At 49.2% G+C, this 16,081-nt stretch overlaps 3 protein-coding genes across 3 annotated transcripts; 1 reads left to right on the plus strand and 2 right to left on the minus strand.

The window, feature by feature from the left end:
* Positions 1 to 42: 42 nt before the first annotated feature.
* HOO65_020885 (Protein scd2/ral3) lies at positions 43 to 2,335 on the minus strand (the record flags this gene model as incomplete). Its single annotated transcript, XM_071006520.1, has 3 exons — positions 43 to 909; positions 983 to 1,753; positions 2,261 to 2,335. The coding sequence occupies 3 exons, from the start codon at positions 2,333 to 2,335 to the stop codon at positions 43 to 45; spliced, it is 1,713 nt and encodes a 570-aa protein (XP_070861523.1).
* A 7,575-nt stretch (positions 2,336 to 9,910) lies between these two features.
* On the minus strand, positions 9,911 to 11,585 carry HOO65_020886 (THP3 -like protein C2A9.11c; the record flags this gene model as incomplete). Its single annotated transcript, XM_071006680.1, has 3 exons — positions 9,911 to 10,127; positions 10,193 to 11,444; positions 11,531 to 11,585. 3 exons carry the CDS (start codon positions 11,583 to 11,585, stop codon positions 9,911 to 9,913), a joined length of 1,524 nt encoding a protein of 507 aa, XP_070861524.1.
* An 828-nt stretch (positions 11,586 to 12,413) lies between these two features.
* HOO65_020887 (Vacuolar protein sorting-associated protein 36) lies at positions 12,414 to 14,431 on the plus strand (the record flags this gene model as incomplete). Its single annotated transcript, XM_071006580.1, has 3 exons — positions 12,414 to 12,514; positions 12,592 to 12,727; positions 12,827 to 14,431. 3 exons carry the CDS (start codon positions 12,414 to 12,416, stop codon positions 14,429 to 14,431), a joined length of 1,842 nt encoding a protein of 613 aa, XP_070861525.1.
* Between the last annotated feature and the right edge of the window lie 1,650 nt (positions 14,432 to 16,081).

The raw sequence follows: 16,081 nt of genomic DNA on the forward strand, positions 1-16,081 counted from the left end.
AGAAAAAAAAGGGGGGGAAACAAAAAGAGACATCAATGTTATTCAAACACGTTCGACATAAATCAACAACTTGTCGTTGCGCTCCAGTGCCGTATCTAGATCACTGTTATTGAGCAAGCTAGGCGTGTCGCCAGTAGTCTCATCCTTATAGGACATCTTCATGTTCTCATGAGGAGCAATCTTGAAGCGTTCACGGATCTTGCTGTGCAGCGTCTCAAATTGGATATCAGTCGGTACTATCAACGCAATCAAATCGTTCTCAAAGCACACCTTGATCTTCATAGCTGAAACGGCACCGCCGTGCACCGCGCCGCTGCCGTTAGAGAGAGAAGAATGCGAGGGCTGTGCTTGGGGGCCACCGGTTGATATGTGGCGGGGTGTGGCACCATAGCCATTTCCATTTTGGCCTTGGCCTTCGAGGCTGCCCTCCTGGCCGCCAGAGAGCTGGTAGTCCTCTTCAGCATTCGGGTCAACTTCGTAGTCACCTTCTCGAGGAGCAAAGAACTGTTTTACCAGCGTGCACTTGGATATGTATGGTGGCTGCTGGAGAAGATTCTTGACATAAGCATCCAAGTTGTGTAGACGGCCCTCAGTGATGGCATCTGTCACATAGTTGACTGGCCCAGGCATGTACGGGAGTGTTCGCTTCTTGTTGGCTACGTTTCCAGCTTCTGCAGGGAACTCAGTCAGAAGGGCAATTTGGAAGTCGTAAAAGTCCTCGTAGTATCTCGAAAGCTCCCATCGGCGGCCGTCTTCGAGCACTGCTTCGATAACGAACCAGTACTTTTCATCAGCAAAGCAGTATCGAGGGATTCGAGCTTCAATGGGGGCGATCAGTTGAGAGGTGACCTTGGCACCATACGACGTTACAGGAGCTTGGTCATGTTGAGAGGGTGGCGTGGCGGTGGACTGCAGACAAATATAATGTTAGAATAAAAAAATTCCCAGCTCTGGCAATATCAAAGGAGACAAAAAGACTTACCATAGTGGTGTGGCCACTTAAGCGTTCCTGCTGTTTTTGTTGTTGCTGTTGCTGTAGACTGAGGCGCTCAATGCCTTGCTCCAGCTGGGTGGGCTGGTTTGAGTTAGGGGCGGAGCCAGTGTCAAACTTCCCCAGGCTGATGCTGCTGTTCTTGTAGTCGGCAGCCATCTTCTTCCACTCTTCGACCCGAGGGATTCCTGCCTTTCTGATCGATTCTTGGGGGTTCGGTACAGGGGTGTTAGAGGCCATGTCACGAATCTCAATGAAGGAGACGGGAATTAGGCCAGGTCCGCCGAGGCGGCCAATAGGCTTGGCGACAAACCATTCAGGGTCAGACTGTGCAATAACAATAATAGCCTCGCCGGCTTTGGCTTCAAGTTCATCTCCTCTCTCTGCCTTAAAGTCGTACATGACAATACCGTAGACCATGGCACCACTGCCTTTGCCGCCACCCATGCTTCGTGGCTGACGCTGGTGGCCGAGGCCGGCAGATGAAGGCGCAGACTCGCCGTATCCTGAATCGTATTCGCTCTTCGGCATGCTCGTTCTGCCTGTGTCGGGGGGTGTGTTGCTGACGCTATCACGTTCTGTCTTTCCTAGGGCTTGGAAGAAGGCAACGGGCACAATGCCTCTAGCGTCGGGTACAGCAGGGTTACAAGCCTCGTACCAGTCGGGGTCGTTTTCTCGTCCAATAACGTGGAAGAAGTCGCCACGGGAAAAGCTCAGTTCTTGACTGGAGTTGGCGTTGTAATCATAAAGAGCTCTAATAACCTATAAGGGGGAGAAAGAAAGAAAAAGAAAAAGCCAGTTAGTGATAAGGTTTATGGGGGGGGGGGTTAAGTTGAAAGGGCCACTAGGAACCCTGTCGACTGGTGAAACACGCCTAAGCTACTTGATGGATGTGTATAGAGCCTAACGACCCTTCAGGGCAAACAGGGCAGGGAAAATGGGGAATTGCTGGGGTATGTATGGGCTGGCGGGTTGAATAGATATTTTCCCGCTATTCCAGGAAGCACTCGATAACCGCCTTGTATTTTCAGCATCGCAGATGGCCAAGGTAGGGCACAAGATCATGGGTGCTGGTTGGCCTGTTGGGAGGGGCTAGAAGCGGTTGTGAGCCATATAGCCAGAAGGATCCCAAGTACCAACACCGCAAAGCGCCAGCAGGATCAAGAAGACGGGCCAAAGAGAGTGCCTAGGTGGTCAGGGAGTAAAAACATGGGGCATATTGAGGTGCAGATATCGAGGGCTCGTCAAGTAAAAAAGCAGTATTGTTACCTTTTTGGGCGGTACGATAGCGATTGCAGACTTGGGCGCTATAGTCGACTGGGTCTTGTCCTTGTCACTCTTCATTGATCGCCGGAGAGCCTGAAATATGTGCATAGTGGTTAGCTTCAGTGGGCGAAAGAAAAAAACAAAGAGATGAGTCAACGTAAATGCGATATGATATATTGCACTCGCATAGAAAGGGTCTGGCTAGGTAGTAGAATAATAGATAGATTTTTTTTTGCCAGCACCAGTTGAGAGTCGCCATGTTATTTGGGTGTTGCTAGTGAAGAAGCGAAGATGACGATGTTCCCCAATCTTCGGGAGGTTTCTATAATAGACGCTTTGGCAGCGGGTGATCTGGTATAGAGACACAGGTGACTGAATAATGACATAGCGAGAGACAGCATGGTCGTACATAAAAGAGCAAAAGGGGGTATACAGGAAAGAAGTGCAATGACCAGGAGGTAGTGATTTTTTTTTTTTGCTTTCAGGGCAAAGAGGGGTCGAACTGATATGCAGGCTGTTCAAGATATGGTCCGACAGAGGTGCGCCAAGATGAAAAGACTTATTGAGCAGAACACGAGACTGACTGGCTGGCTGACGAATTGACAGTAGCACCAGAAAACGGTACCATTGAAATTATTCCGCCGGCCATCTGGTTCTGCAATGCGAGACAACCAGGTGAAGGGGAATGGGGGGGGGGGGGGGGGGCAGGACACTGGCGGCAAAAATGCAAGTGACAAAGCAACGCTGACGAAAGGACGATGATAATGAGCAGGAGTAGGATCCAATACTAACTAACCTTCATGGTGACGGATATGGTGTGTTATTTGAGCGTAAGATTTTTTGGTTTGGGGAGGGGGGGGGGGGGGTTGAGTGCTGTTTATAGCAGCTAGCAAGAACGAGCTTGCAGGATGAATATAAAGACACGGCGACTAGAGAGTGGGAAGGGGATTGGACGATTTATCGGAGTCGTAGTCGTGCGTGCAGCAATGGCAAATGGTTGCACAGGAGGCTTTGGCGGCGCAATTACAATGGACGATACGACCCTTGAAAGAAAGGGCTTGGGGCGGGGATGGGTGGTGCGGGTTGTGCGTTCGAGGAAATGCGCAAAATCGGCTAGTGATTGCAAATCGCAATCAAAGGAAAATAAGAGAAGAACCGCACACGGAAAGGCGGGAGCTGCAGAGATGGTATTGTAGCCTGTAGCGGTTGGCTAGCAGTCGGCGCGGTTTGGTGGTCGGATAGCACAGGCCTGAGATTGTGATCCGAGAGCTTGTAAGTTTGCGCAGACTCCTGTAAGAGCTTGAGGGATGGATGTGATGGTGCGATCGCAATTCGTAGCGGGGGGTGTGTTGTCGGAAATTTCTAGCCAGCTTGAGTCAGTCCAAGACTTGGCCAGACAGGGTGTGTGTACGTATATACAATATACAATACAATTGCACAAGAGCGTGTAGATAAAAGAGACTGGAAGGAGGAGGGGAGTTTCTCTGAAAGAACCAGAGGCGGCGTTGAAAAGACAAGCGTATTTTGGAGAGTACCTTAATGGATGCACGTCAAGATGACTGGAAGAGCGACGCAGAAAAGAAAGAGACAAGATGACTCGCTGTGGTTGCAAAATTCAGATGATGGGAGCCGACAAGTAGAGATTAAACGAGTCACGAGTATTTGCCAGAGACCGAAGATATCAAGGCAAGAAAGCTCTTCAAGGCTGCAGAATCGTAAACGGAGGACTGAAGGTGGAAAAAGGGAAAGCAAGAGGATCGGGACCAGCAAAAAGGCATCAAGAACAAGGAAAGGCAATAAAGAAGAGAAAAGAAAAAAAGAAGATAAAAACAAAAATAAAAATAAAAAAGAAGAGGAAAAAAAAGAGAAGAAATCAAGCAATAGCCCCATCCCCTCATTCAAGGGAGAGAAAGAAGGACCGGAGGCGAAGTGGAACACAGGAGGGAGCCACAAGCAAACCAGCACAGCAAAGGCTAGCTTCTACACAAGTCACCCCAGTGTACTACCAAGCAGCAGGAAACAAACGGCAAGAGGAAAAATACAAGGGGAAAAAAAAATAAAAATAATTGGGGACACTGCAGGATTCCAGGCTTCTGTGTCTGCGTCTAGTGCACAAGCATTGACAACGCAAATCCGAGCATGGGCAGCCAAGAAAACAAAGAAGCAGCAGAGACACAGAGCTTGAAGCACGGTGGGGGTGCGCCAAAGCCAAAGCCAAAGCCAGACGCCCGGGAAGGAGAAGACCAGAGCAGAACGGCAGGCCAGACGCCGATATTGTCGTCTGCGAGTGGGAGGAGGGGGAGTGCTAAAAGGACTCTGCTCGTCAGCGCAGCGAGAGAGACCGCGAGACCAGACCCAACGAACAGCAAGGCCATCGCCGCTTAATTGCAGAGGCGGGCTTTGCTTCAAAAAACGAGATGAGGGCCGCGGCAAATGAAGGCTGGGTGGTTGAGGTTGTCGCCAGCTGAGTGGCGATAGGGGATTGCGCAGATTTCGAGACAAAGACTTTTCACGGATGGGCAATTCTGCCTTCTCCCATTCTCTTCATTGCGTGTGTCACATTTGCTACAAGCCGTTGATGCAAAGTACAAATACATCCATCCGTCCAATGCACATTCACACATTAGCCTCCATGCCGGTCTGCAAATACGCCCACCATACTGTGCGCATGTGTCCCACATGTGGTGTGAGCTGCAAGTACTTAGTCACACCTCCTCTAGTTCACGCACACAATCTCCCTTGAGCAGCTTGCAAACCAAGCCCGCAAAAGGCCAGCATTCTACACGTGACAGGGCTTGAGGGCCCAGGCAGTGTCTATCTTCAGGGTTTTTCCTTGAGCCCTGCGAGTGGGATGCAACACTACAGCATCACGAGCAGCCATGCACGACTCAATACGAGAGGCATATCCTGTGCTGCTATTAGGGCACAGCAGGCTTTGCTCCCCCTACAGCGTCTGCTGTCTCTACGCAGCTAGTATGCATGAAGAGGCAGAAGCAAAAGCAGCAGAGCCATCTATGCAAACCGACATCAGGCAAAATAAGGATCAAGGGGCGATGCAGGGTCATGGAGCAGAGAGGGGACAAGCAGCAAAGGATCGTTCAAGGTGGGGGAGGAAGCAAAGTAAAGATGGCAGCATAACATGATGGATACAGGCCTGCACATGAAGAAGAGGAGCACTCAAAAAAAAAAAACCAGCACAACATGGAACACGCTGTCACACAATATCACAGCACTAGCAGCATAATGCCTCCCAAACCCAGAACGGAATATCAGGCCAAGGATAAGCACGCGAAATGTGTCAGATGCGCATCCTGTTGTCATGCAAAGTGACGAGGCAAAGGAAAGCGAAAGCGAAAAGGTAAGCAAGCAAAGGTAAGCAAAGGCAACCAACTCTATATCCTGGCTTGAGCTGGCGCTAGCGCTGGCCCTGGTACCGGCGCTGGTGCCGACGCTGGGCTGGGAAGCCTGCACTACATTGGCTTGGCCTGGTGTACACATACAATAAAGGTTCGTCCCTTGTACTGTAGCGCATGTGCAGTACGCCGCACACTGACCGCCAAGTTTGATGACAATTTTGCACAGATGACACCTCAGCGCCGACGCCATGTCTGCTACATCCAGCAAGTGGGCGTTGACCCTACACCGGGATCACTTTGACCTACCTGTCGATGGTTGGCATGATGTACGTTTTCCCGGACGCACATGCACGCATAGGTGAGTACATGATAACAGAGTCAGCCTTGTACATGTGTGCACAACTCGCGCACACGCACACACACACACACACACATACAACCAACCTAAGGTAATGTACGGCAGAGATGTCATGTCACGCAGGTGTCTTCTATCCATCCCCTCCGCCAATTCGGCATGTGCCTCAACATTGTTTCTTTCCACGGGGAAATGCAACGAAGACAGCATCAGCTGCCAACTAATTCCGCTTTGGACATGACGTGTAGAGCCATAAGACCAAGAAATAGGAAGACCAAGATAGGACTGCTAAATTCGACACCAACTGAGTCAGGTGCTATTCCTTCCATAGGTGCAGAGAGAAAAAAAAAAAAAACGCAAAATTAAACAACGCAAAAGACCCCTAGACATGACCAGGCCAATTGGTTAGTGGAGAGACACTGGGGAAATGCCGAGAACCTTCTAGCAATGAAGCCCCCAGGCAAAAAATAAAAGAAAAAAAAAAGGCTACCAGACACATACATTCCTATTACCTGGATGGATTGGTCACCGGCTTCCGGGGTTGTACGAAGGGGTACAAGCCCACAGAGTCTCTACATCCTGACTTTTCAGCCTGTCGTGATATGGCTGCTTGAACGGCTTTATAAAGGCTTACCAAAGGGCCCCATTTTCTGCTGCTAACATCTCCAAGTTCGTTTGCTTACGTGTTCCTTGATGTTGCATGAAGCACTTGCCTGTGATGTGACAGGACGTGACTGATGTGGCGTCTCTTGTTTGGTATCCTTTTCTTTTCATTACACTCCTTATTACTTTCGTTTCGCTTCTAGGCATCCTTTGCACACCTCAAAAGCCAAAGATGCCATTCGAAATGCTTGCCAGAGCGTCCAAGAGGCAAGCTTCGGCTTTGTTCGTCTACAGCCCAGCGTCAATGCGAGCTTCTACCTAATAGGGTAGCAGTAGGGGTAGGCGAGCAGGGCTTGTAGGGAAGATCTTCGGGCTAGCCCATGTAGAGCCGATGCGCTATGAGGCCATGTGGTACATGCTAAAGCCTGCCCATCGCTCCCAAGCCGGTACTGGCCGTGAGCAGGGCAATCTAAAGCAAGGACCCTAGATGAAACAATAGAAGAAAAAGTGCCCTAGAACCTAACAAGCAGCCAACTCTTGGTATGGCGGAAGAAATGAAATGAAGTGAAAAAAAAAAAAGAAAAGAAAAGAGAAGACTTCGCTGGGCAGGGTCAACATGGACATGCGAAATCATCATGACACGATAGCATGTCATTCAGCTTTGCATTCTTGGATGGCAGCCCTAGCCCTTCTCTCCTTGCAGAACCCAGTTTCTGGCTGTCCCTTGCTGCGATGTTGCTCCAGAAGGCTCCTAGAAACAGCCGCTTAATTGCTTCTCTGCACCTAGAATTTCGGGCTGCCCGTCGTGGGTAAAGCACGCTGCTTTCGCCCTCACCCATCAACCTTCTTGCCTTACGCACCCGTCTTCCTCTCCCATATACACGGAGCAAGGGAGACAACAAAGGATCCTAAGAGTATATTTCCGAGCTGCACGGAATATCAGCCGTGTTAGAGATGGATAGGTAATATGAATGCTGGGAGGAGAAAGGGGTTCTGCTTCCAAGATGTTTGTCTGGCATTTGGGAATATTGGAACCCCCCTCCCCGTATTCCCTCAAGCTACTACTATAATCAAAAAACAGACATGGCCGGGTTGTCAATCACGAACCCTATGAGGGAGCGTTACTCTTCCCCAAGCCCCATTGATGAGGGCGATCAAACCGGCCCGTCCCCAACGTTATATCGCCCAGTTGTCCCAGCATATAGCATACAGCAAACATCCAAACAAACAGACATCTACTTGCATCGCTAGATAACCCCAGGCTCGTGCGCTTTTGCATCTGCCGCTGTATCGGGAACCGGACAGAATAACAAATCTGCTAAATAAAAGAAAGAAGCTTTAGAAGGAGGCGCAAGCTGACCAAGGAAAAGGGACTTTGACAAGCCAGCTTCAAGTGGTGCAACTAGGCGTTACAGAAGAAGCCTGGCCTTGAGCTTTCCTACACGAATTACGGCTGCTTAGTCCACATGCACCTAGTTGGGAAGTTGGGATTTCTAATGCACTCATCTTCCCGTGTCTCTCAGTTCCTAGTCCCCATTCGCCCGTTGTAGCATATACTTACATGCAGACATATACATACGCGTGTGCGTACACGCAGCTTCATTCCCTTCTGTTAGCCTATCATCGCCGGGCTGTCCCGTTACAGCAGCGTTCTTTCGCTCAAGCTCGCCCCATTATTGCCACCCCTCCCTCCTCCTCCTGCAAGCCCCTTAGCCGTCCGACAACTGATATCACCCATCTTGAGACTTCTCTAACCTCCTGTAAATGCAGGGGAAGGCGGAAGGAAAGCCCAGCTTGGTCCAGCCTAGTCCAAGGGCAAAGTGATACGGAAGCACAGCGCAGCATGTGCAGAATCAGCCATGTAATCCGTCAATCTAGCTTGTTAGAGCTCTTGATTCTCTTTATCCCCCTCCTCTATGCAAGCCCGCTTTCATCCTCCATCTCCCATTCACCCGTCAGGGTCAGGGCGGGCTGTATATGGTGTGCGCCGCTAAGCCCTTTTTCGCATGTCCTTATGCATCTGTATCTCGATACAAAGACGCACAGCCACTCAACCTTGCCCAGACCCTGTCCGCGTAAACCTCCTCATCTTGTGCAACCATCACAGCCTCCACGCTTGTTTGCCACGGCATGCTGCTAATGCAATGACTAAATATACTTGTGTGGCATAGGCATAGCATCCATTAGCATAGTATGGCTTTCCATGTATATGGGGTAATTTGGCTGGCCTACGCGGCACGGGCATGAGCTTTATCGGTTCCTTCAGATGACGATAGTGCCACAGCTACCAAGGCCACATCTCACTCATACAAACACAAAGGATGAGGTGTGGCTAGTCACGTTAACTACGTACATCCCGTTACACACTAAGCCTAGAGTCCATATTAAACGTTCTGTAACTCGGCTATAAACTATCACAAGAGTAGGGGAGAAAAACAACAACAAAAGTTTGAAAATCCAACTTTCTTTTTTGCAAAGGCAATGCCTTGCTCATCTTATCTTTGTGCCGAAATGGTACCAACATCTATCTCACGCCACCCATCCAAAATAACAAAAAACGCCACGAAGCATCAAGGCAAGGCAAACAGATTCTCCCCCTCACAGAGTCAGGAGTCTGTCTATTCACACCCCATGCCTGCGGAAGAAAGAAGACAAGCCTCTTTTCAGCAACTCCCACGACACTGTATCTTGCCCGCGAGGGATAAAATAATAATAAGAGCTTATATCTTGTCTGTGCTAAGCTAGCGCTACAGATTCTCTCAGACACTCTACTCGGCCTAAACGAGCTTGGACGATTGGTTGGAGAACAGCCTAGCAATAAATTTGGATAGGGGAGAAAGAAGTCGCACAAGATTCAGTGCTAATAAGCAACCGTTACCGTCTTCAAGTCGCAAACCGTGAAGGGATGAAGCACACATCACTCCGAGAGTGCGTAGAGAATATGTGAATCACATACACATATATTGGAGAAATCCAAAGGAGAAAGGAGGGAAGAGAGAGAAAGATGAAGAAAAAAAAAGGAAGATTATCGTCAAACCCACGTATCATTCGCCGTCAAACACCAACGCTACGCCGAAAGATGAACACTGGAAAATAAAAAGGCTGAAAGGGGGGCATAGAAAAAGAGAGGCAATCGTAGCAACATCTACGCCAGGTAGAAAAGAAGAAAATAAAAAGGAGATCCAGGGGAATGGGGACGAAACATGGACATCTAAAACCTATTTGCCTTGGTGAAAAGCAGAAATGTAAACCGGCAAGATTCAATCGAGGGTCGTCAAGGGCTTCTCGCATCTCGCCACGATCTTTTTTTGGTGTTATTCGAGCAAGAAGGAACCAGGATCAAATCTGGCCCTTGATATCCACAGAGCGGAAGGCCGCATTCTTGGCGTCGAGGAACAATTTGCCAGCCTTTCCGGTAAGAAAGAAGATGTCAGTTTTTGACGAATCATCAAGAAGATGTTGACCATTATGATCTATGATAAACTGGCAGGCCTCGGCATCTGATTCAAAGCCAAGCTCTTCGGTAATGAACCGGATCTTGGCACTAGGCTTATAACTATCAGGGCGTTAGTAAATCAGTAGCTCATACAGTCTAGTGGACGGCACGCAGAATCAACTTACGCTTTGCAAATCATGCACAGAGCGGCAAGGCGCTCTCTGCCCACAAACATATCCATCAAGTATCCTCCCATGCCAGGCGTATCCAAATACAGCTGGAAGAACTTGTGATAGTTACCAAGAGCGAGGGCAGAGCGCACATCTAACGCATGTTTAATGGGAGTAGTTAGTTTATCCTGTGGGGTTAGTGCAGCAATCGTTTCGTTAAGACCAGTGCGGTTTGCCGTGTGAATGAAATACAAGATCCGGTACGCCTGGAATTCCACGGGGTTGCCCTTGATTCCAGAAGCGTACAGTGACTTGAGTTGCGTCTGGCATTGGTTATACTCACCAAGATCGCCCTTTTCAAGAGCAATCCGGGCATGAATTTCGTACACCGAAACAGTAAACTCATTTTTAATCCTTTGCACCGTGAGATCCTGACGAAGAGATTTGAACTGGTCGCAGATGTAGCCATAGTTGGCCTCAGTGCGCCACTTCTGCTTCAGCAGTTCCAGAGTTTTCCATAGCACAGGCTCAGGGCGAACCTTGGATGGAATGGGAGGTGCAGTCAAGCGAAGATATCGCTTTTCAAGGTCCTGGCAGGTGCCAACAACCGGGCCATCAGAAGGCGGAGGAGTGGGCGATCTTGCTATAGCACTACCCATCTGAAAACGGCGCGCACGCTTCTCACGTTCCAACTGCTTCTGTAACTTACTCGACTTGGAAGAATTCTCATCGCCGCTGGAACGCTTTTCAGCATTTGCGCGTTTTTCAGGCTTAGTGATTCGAGACTTCAAAGTCTTGTTTGATTCAGCAGCAGGTGAACGCCATCTTGCAGCTTCATCGGTAGAAATTTTACGCTTATTGGAGGCTAAGGGAGACGCAGCTGGGGGAGGCGGATGCACATAGGCAGAGTAACTGGGAGGGGTGTAGGAAGGTGGCACTTGGGCAGCCTGATTCATGGCATTTCGCTCATCTCTAATTAGCTGCTGAGGTAGCGGCATCATGTCCCAGTTAGTGGTATACAGTTGGCCGCTGCTACGGGCAGTAGCAATTATGGTCTTGAGGCGGGCTTCGATTTCGGATTTTGGGATCGACGGGTCGTTGTTGTCGACGTAAAAAGTTCGTTGGACGTACGTGCGGACGCCTTCGGGCCATTCTTGGGGACCGGTCTGTTCGGGAGCAGGTGCGGTGATGGGGGAGGTATATCCATTGTAGGCGGGAATAGCAGGAGCGAAAGATTGTCTCACTTGAACAGGAGTATATGCAGGGTCTAGAGAACAGCTGTTAGCATGACCCAACGACCAAGATTTTAGCTAAATAGAAGTAGTAGATGCTATTTTAGAAGGGAAAACCCACGAGAATAAGAGTAGGCGGACGCCGCAGCGTCCGAGTTCCAGGCACCGGGAACCATATTGGCTCACAATTTCAGGATAAGGCTCTGGAAGATTAGTTGGGATGAAAGGTGGGAAATGAAAAACGGAAGGTGAAAGCTAGTCTCTACGAGAAATGGAGTGTGATGCGGACTTTAGAGGTGATGTGGGAGATTTCGTATGATGTCAGTTGATGAAAAGTGATCAGAGGGTGATGACTGCTACCAAGAAATTAAAACTAGAGTGTTGATGTGGAGAAAGAAAGGAAGAGAGAGAGAAATTAATCAGCTGCATCAACTTTGTGGCCTAGGCTCAGGTGTTTTAGCCTAATGAACATTAGTGTCCAGGTGTGACTATGAGGGAGACACTGTGCGCGTCGTAGCCTATAAACTGCGAGTTATCACACAGTGCAAAGACTGTTCAGAATTAGCATGCATCACGTGACTGTACTCTTTCCAATGGGAGCTTTGGTCCAACGTCACCAGCCAGCGCAGCCCATTAAGCAACTCTCAGCCTGTTTATATTACACGCTAATAATCGTCGTGGCAGTGGTTCCTCGAGTTCTGCGTATCAGGAGACAATAACAAGCAGCTCTGTATACAATTTTATACTCTGTGCAGGCCGGCCTTTGTTTGCCCTATCGATTGTTTCCTAACCCTGATCCAACTCGGGCCAATACAAACCCTTGCACTACGCTCTCCATTTTCCCAACCAACAACCACATTTACGGCTATCCTGACGCCACAATATCATACATGTGCCAAACCCTCCCGCAAACTAGAGTCAAAGCCTAGCCCTCCACTAAGTAGCCTTGCGGCTTGCGGGTTGAATCATCGTCATATAAATATCCTACGTACCCGATATGACGAATGTTTCTAAAACAAATCGATCTTACAACAGCCCTGCGTCCTGCCTATCTTACCGATGAGGTTCTTCTCTTCGTGCAAGATAACGTAGGGCTATACGAGGGGTAGGCCGCTCTATTCTACATGTAATCGCGGCATAGCCGTTGAGCTGAGTTGAGATTGTGATCTGACATTGTATTAGAAAGTACAAGTTGCCAAACCAGCAAAATGGCCAGGTTTACCTGACGTCTCATCGCATTTGCTATGTCGATAAGACATCCCCGCGCATGTTCTCTGTCGCACTAGACTTGCGGGATATTGAGAGATATGAGCTTTACGTATGCCAAGACCACCAATCACCTGCGTCTCGCTTGCTGTTGGGCTACCGCTACATCCGCTGCTGTTGCTTCTGGCCGTGATTGCTAACTCTAGCTTAGAATGGCTTCCTCAAGTCCTCGCCCAAGATCACTCTTTTCCCCAAGCCTCCATCTCGCATGTCGACACTTCAGAACCGCTCTCTTGGACGCAGTTCGTATAACAGACCGACCCCCCAGTCTTCACCATTGTCAAAGCCTAGATCCGAATCCGCCGCACCCCCGAATACCTCTGCTACTTGGGTGTGCACTATCTGTAGCTTCTCGAATCCAGTCCCAACAAACTTCGATCCAACATTAGCAAACGAGCACACGCCTCTTCCGCCTTGTCTTGCTTGTGGAATCAAGCCAACCCTTGGCCATGTTCTCAAGGCAGCAATTGCCAATGCAACAAAACATACCAACGCATACTCGACACCCACCGCAACATTTACATCGTCACCATCGCCAGCAAAAATAACAACAGCAACAGCACCACCAGTTACTGTGGGTGACCATACCGACATCGGTGCTACATTTCAATGCCCTCGATGTACTTTTGCAAACCACCCATCTCTAATGGCGTGCGAGATTTGCGGTGCCCCATTATTGTCGCAGAATATCCCCCAAGAACTTGATCCTATGCGAACCGAGTCACCCGGTCCAACTTTGCCTGCAAAGGCTACGCCTGATGCACACGAGCCGGTAAAGATATCCTTTCGCGGAGGTGGAGAAAAGGTGTTTTACGAGCGGCTAAAAGGATCTATAACGCAACGCAAATGGCTTCTCAATGGTGCGCCACCTATTCCCAACAAAACTCAATCAAATGAGGGTGGGCCGACTAGCAGTTCGTCGAGCTCAAACGAGCAAAGCAGGCCTACTGTCAAGTCTGTCGGAATTGCAGCCTTGGAGCAAAAGGGGTTTGACATGCGAAAAAACAATGAAATCATGATTGGAAACGCCTTTGAGGATCTTGAGGCACTGATGGCTTCTGCCAAGGAGATTGTTGATTTGGCAGAACGCTTTTCGCGTAAGGTCAATGGAAACTCGACAGAGGCTACAAGCGTTGCGACACAGCTAGGACTGGTTACCACTAAAGATATTGCGGGCACGTCGGAGTCCTTGTATCTCTCGGAGCTAGCCCGCACTGTTGCTGAGTTCTTAACGGACGATTCCCGTGGTGTGCTCAAAAAGGCTGGAGGAGTCATTAGTTTGGTAGATTTATGGGCGATGTTTAATCGTGCCCGTGGTGGAGTTGAGCTTGTCAGTCCCACTGATTTTGAAATGGCTGCACGGCTATTCCACAAACTGAAGCTGCCCGTGCGGCTCCGTACCTTCAAGAGTGGAGTTCTTGTAGTCCAGGGCAAAGACCGCACGGACGATTCGATTATCCGGGCTCTACTAGAATGGCTGGATGACCTCCACCAGTTCCCGCCGGACAAAGAAGTTTCCTGGGACTGGCACGAGTTTGGTAGAGGTGTCACGGCCCAGGACGCAGCTGAGAGGTTCGGTTGGAGCATTGGAGTAGCAGAAGAGGAACTCGATATGGCGGAACAAAAGGGCGTGCTATGTAGAGAGGAAAGCATTGAGGGACTGAAGTACTGGAAGAACTATATCGGAAGTTTACAGGCCCCGGCATCAGAAGCCGAGCAGATTGAACAAGCACTAAAGCTTATAGGAATAATATAAAGAAGGAGAGCAATTGAGCTGCAGAGTGTGTTTTCTATAGCTTCCTTTCATCTCAGTTCTTGTAAATCATTCGAGTCTGATACATGTAACATGGCTAGGTGGGCTCATCTGCCAGAGTGACTGTAGTCTCTTGATGGGGAAACTTGAAAGTTATATATGTTTACTGGATACAAGAGCGAGGCTCGGGGCTGTGGGCACCCTGAGCTTTAATATATATATACGGTATGTCCACTGAAACTACTGTGATCAGATGGCGCGGGATTGGCTACTAGACGGGATCAGCATAGTTGATCACTAAATTTTAACAGCAAAAATACACTTGACGTCTAATAGACCTACCAAGACAAAGTCGTCGGCACCGCCTTGGAATATCATTGTTTGCTTCTTTTTATGTTCTATTTAACGCCTACCTACTATTATTCCACAGAAACCTGACGACGTGTTCCGGGGCGGGAGCACCTTCCGAGCAGTCAGCAACGACAGGAGCATATAGATGTCAAACACCCCTATGACTCGAACTAGAATATATTTAACGCACCCGCTATGGCTTTTGAGGGGCCGGCGATTTGAGTTGATTTGAATGTATTTAACGTCTACTAGAATCACCAAGATCAAACAACGCCGGATTGGTTACCGGACAGAATTGACCCTCTGCAAGGCTGACCACGGATCTCAGGCGAGAGAAGCACGTATGCTCCTAAGCAAGCTTGTTACTCGCCGCCGAGTGACCGGCGATATAACACCCTATTCAACGCTTTGAATTTGAATTTGAATTTGAATTTATTTAACGTCTACTGGAATCACTAAGATCAAACGACGCCGGATTGGTTACCGGACAGAATTAACCCTCTGCAGGGCTGACCACAGGTTTTGGGCGAGAGAAGCTCGTATGCTCCCAAGCAAGCTTGTTACTCGTCTTCCACCTGTAGTCGTCAGAGACAAAAGAAAAAAAAAAAAAAAAAAAGGAAATCCCCAGATATACCCTAAGCGCAGAAGTAGTGGGGCTAACCCCCAACTTCCCCACAAACATTCGTTCCTCTGAAAAACCTGCCACGCTTCCTGAAGTCGTGAAAATCACGAGAGCAAGACGGCGACGTCCAGTGCAGCCTGGGAAAACCCCCCAAAGAGAGAAAAAACCAAACTGTGTGAGCATCCGAGGGCTCGTGATATATCCTTCCACTTTTCTGGTGGCCGCTGCCTTGCGCGTGTGGATGAGGCGCCAGACAGCCCCCTTTCTAGTGACATGCCACAGTCACCAGTCTATCCGAGGACAGAGGAGCGCAAGAAAGAAAACAAAACAAAAGAAAAAAAAAAAGGTGCGGACTGTGTGAACTCTCAAAATTCAGTCCTGAGCGTGAAGGTGAACTCCTTGAGTTGGAGTGGTGTTGCGGCGATGAGGAGTTGGCGATCGCGAAAGTTGTCGTGAAAAAGGGGGCGAGTCGACGACGAGGTTATCCTCAAAGTTGGGTAAGTGCGGCCTCAAGGCTCCACAGCTCATTGTCAAGATCCATGACAGAGTCAAAGAAGAAGAAAAGAATGAAAGACGCTTATCAGTGTCATAGACGTCGTCCTCCAGCAGCCCGGAAGAAGGGGAGGCACCAGACCTCAAAGGTACCCCCCCGAGGGTTGTAAGAGGGAGAGTTACCCTAT

This window comes from Ceratocystis lukuohia, assembly GCF_044167205.1.
Source record: "Ceratocystis lukuohia strain C4212 chromosome Unknown Supercontig2_pilon, whole genome shotgun sequence".
Taxonomy (NCBI): Eukaryota; Fungi; Ascomycota; class Sordariomycetes; order Microascales; family Ceratocystidaceae; genus Ceratocystis; species Ceratocystis lukuohia.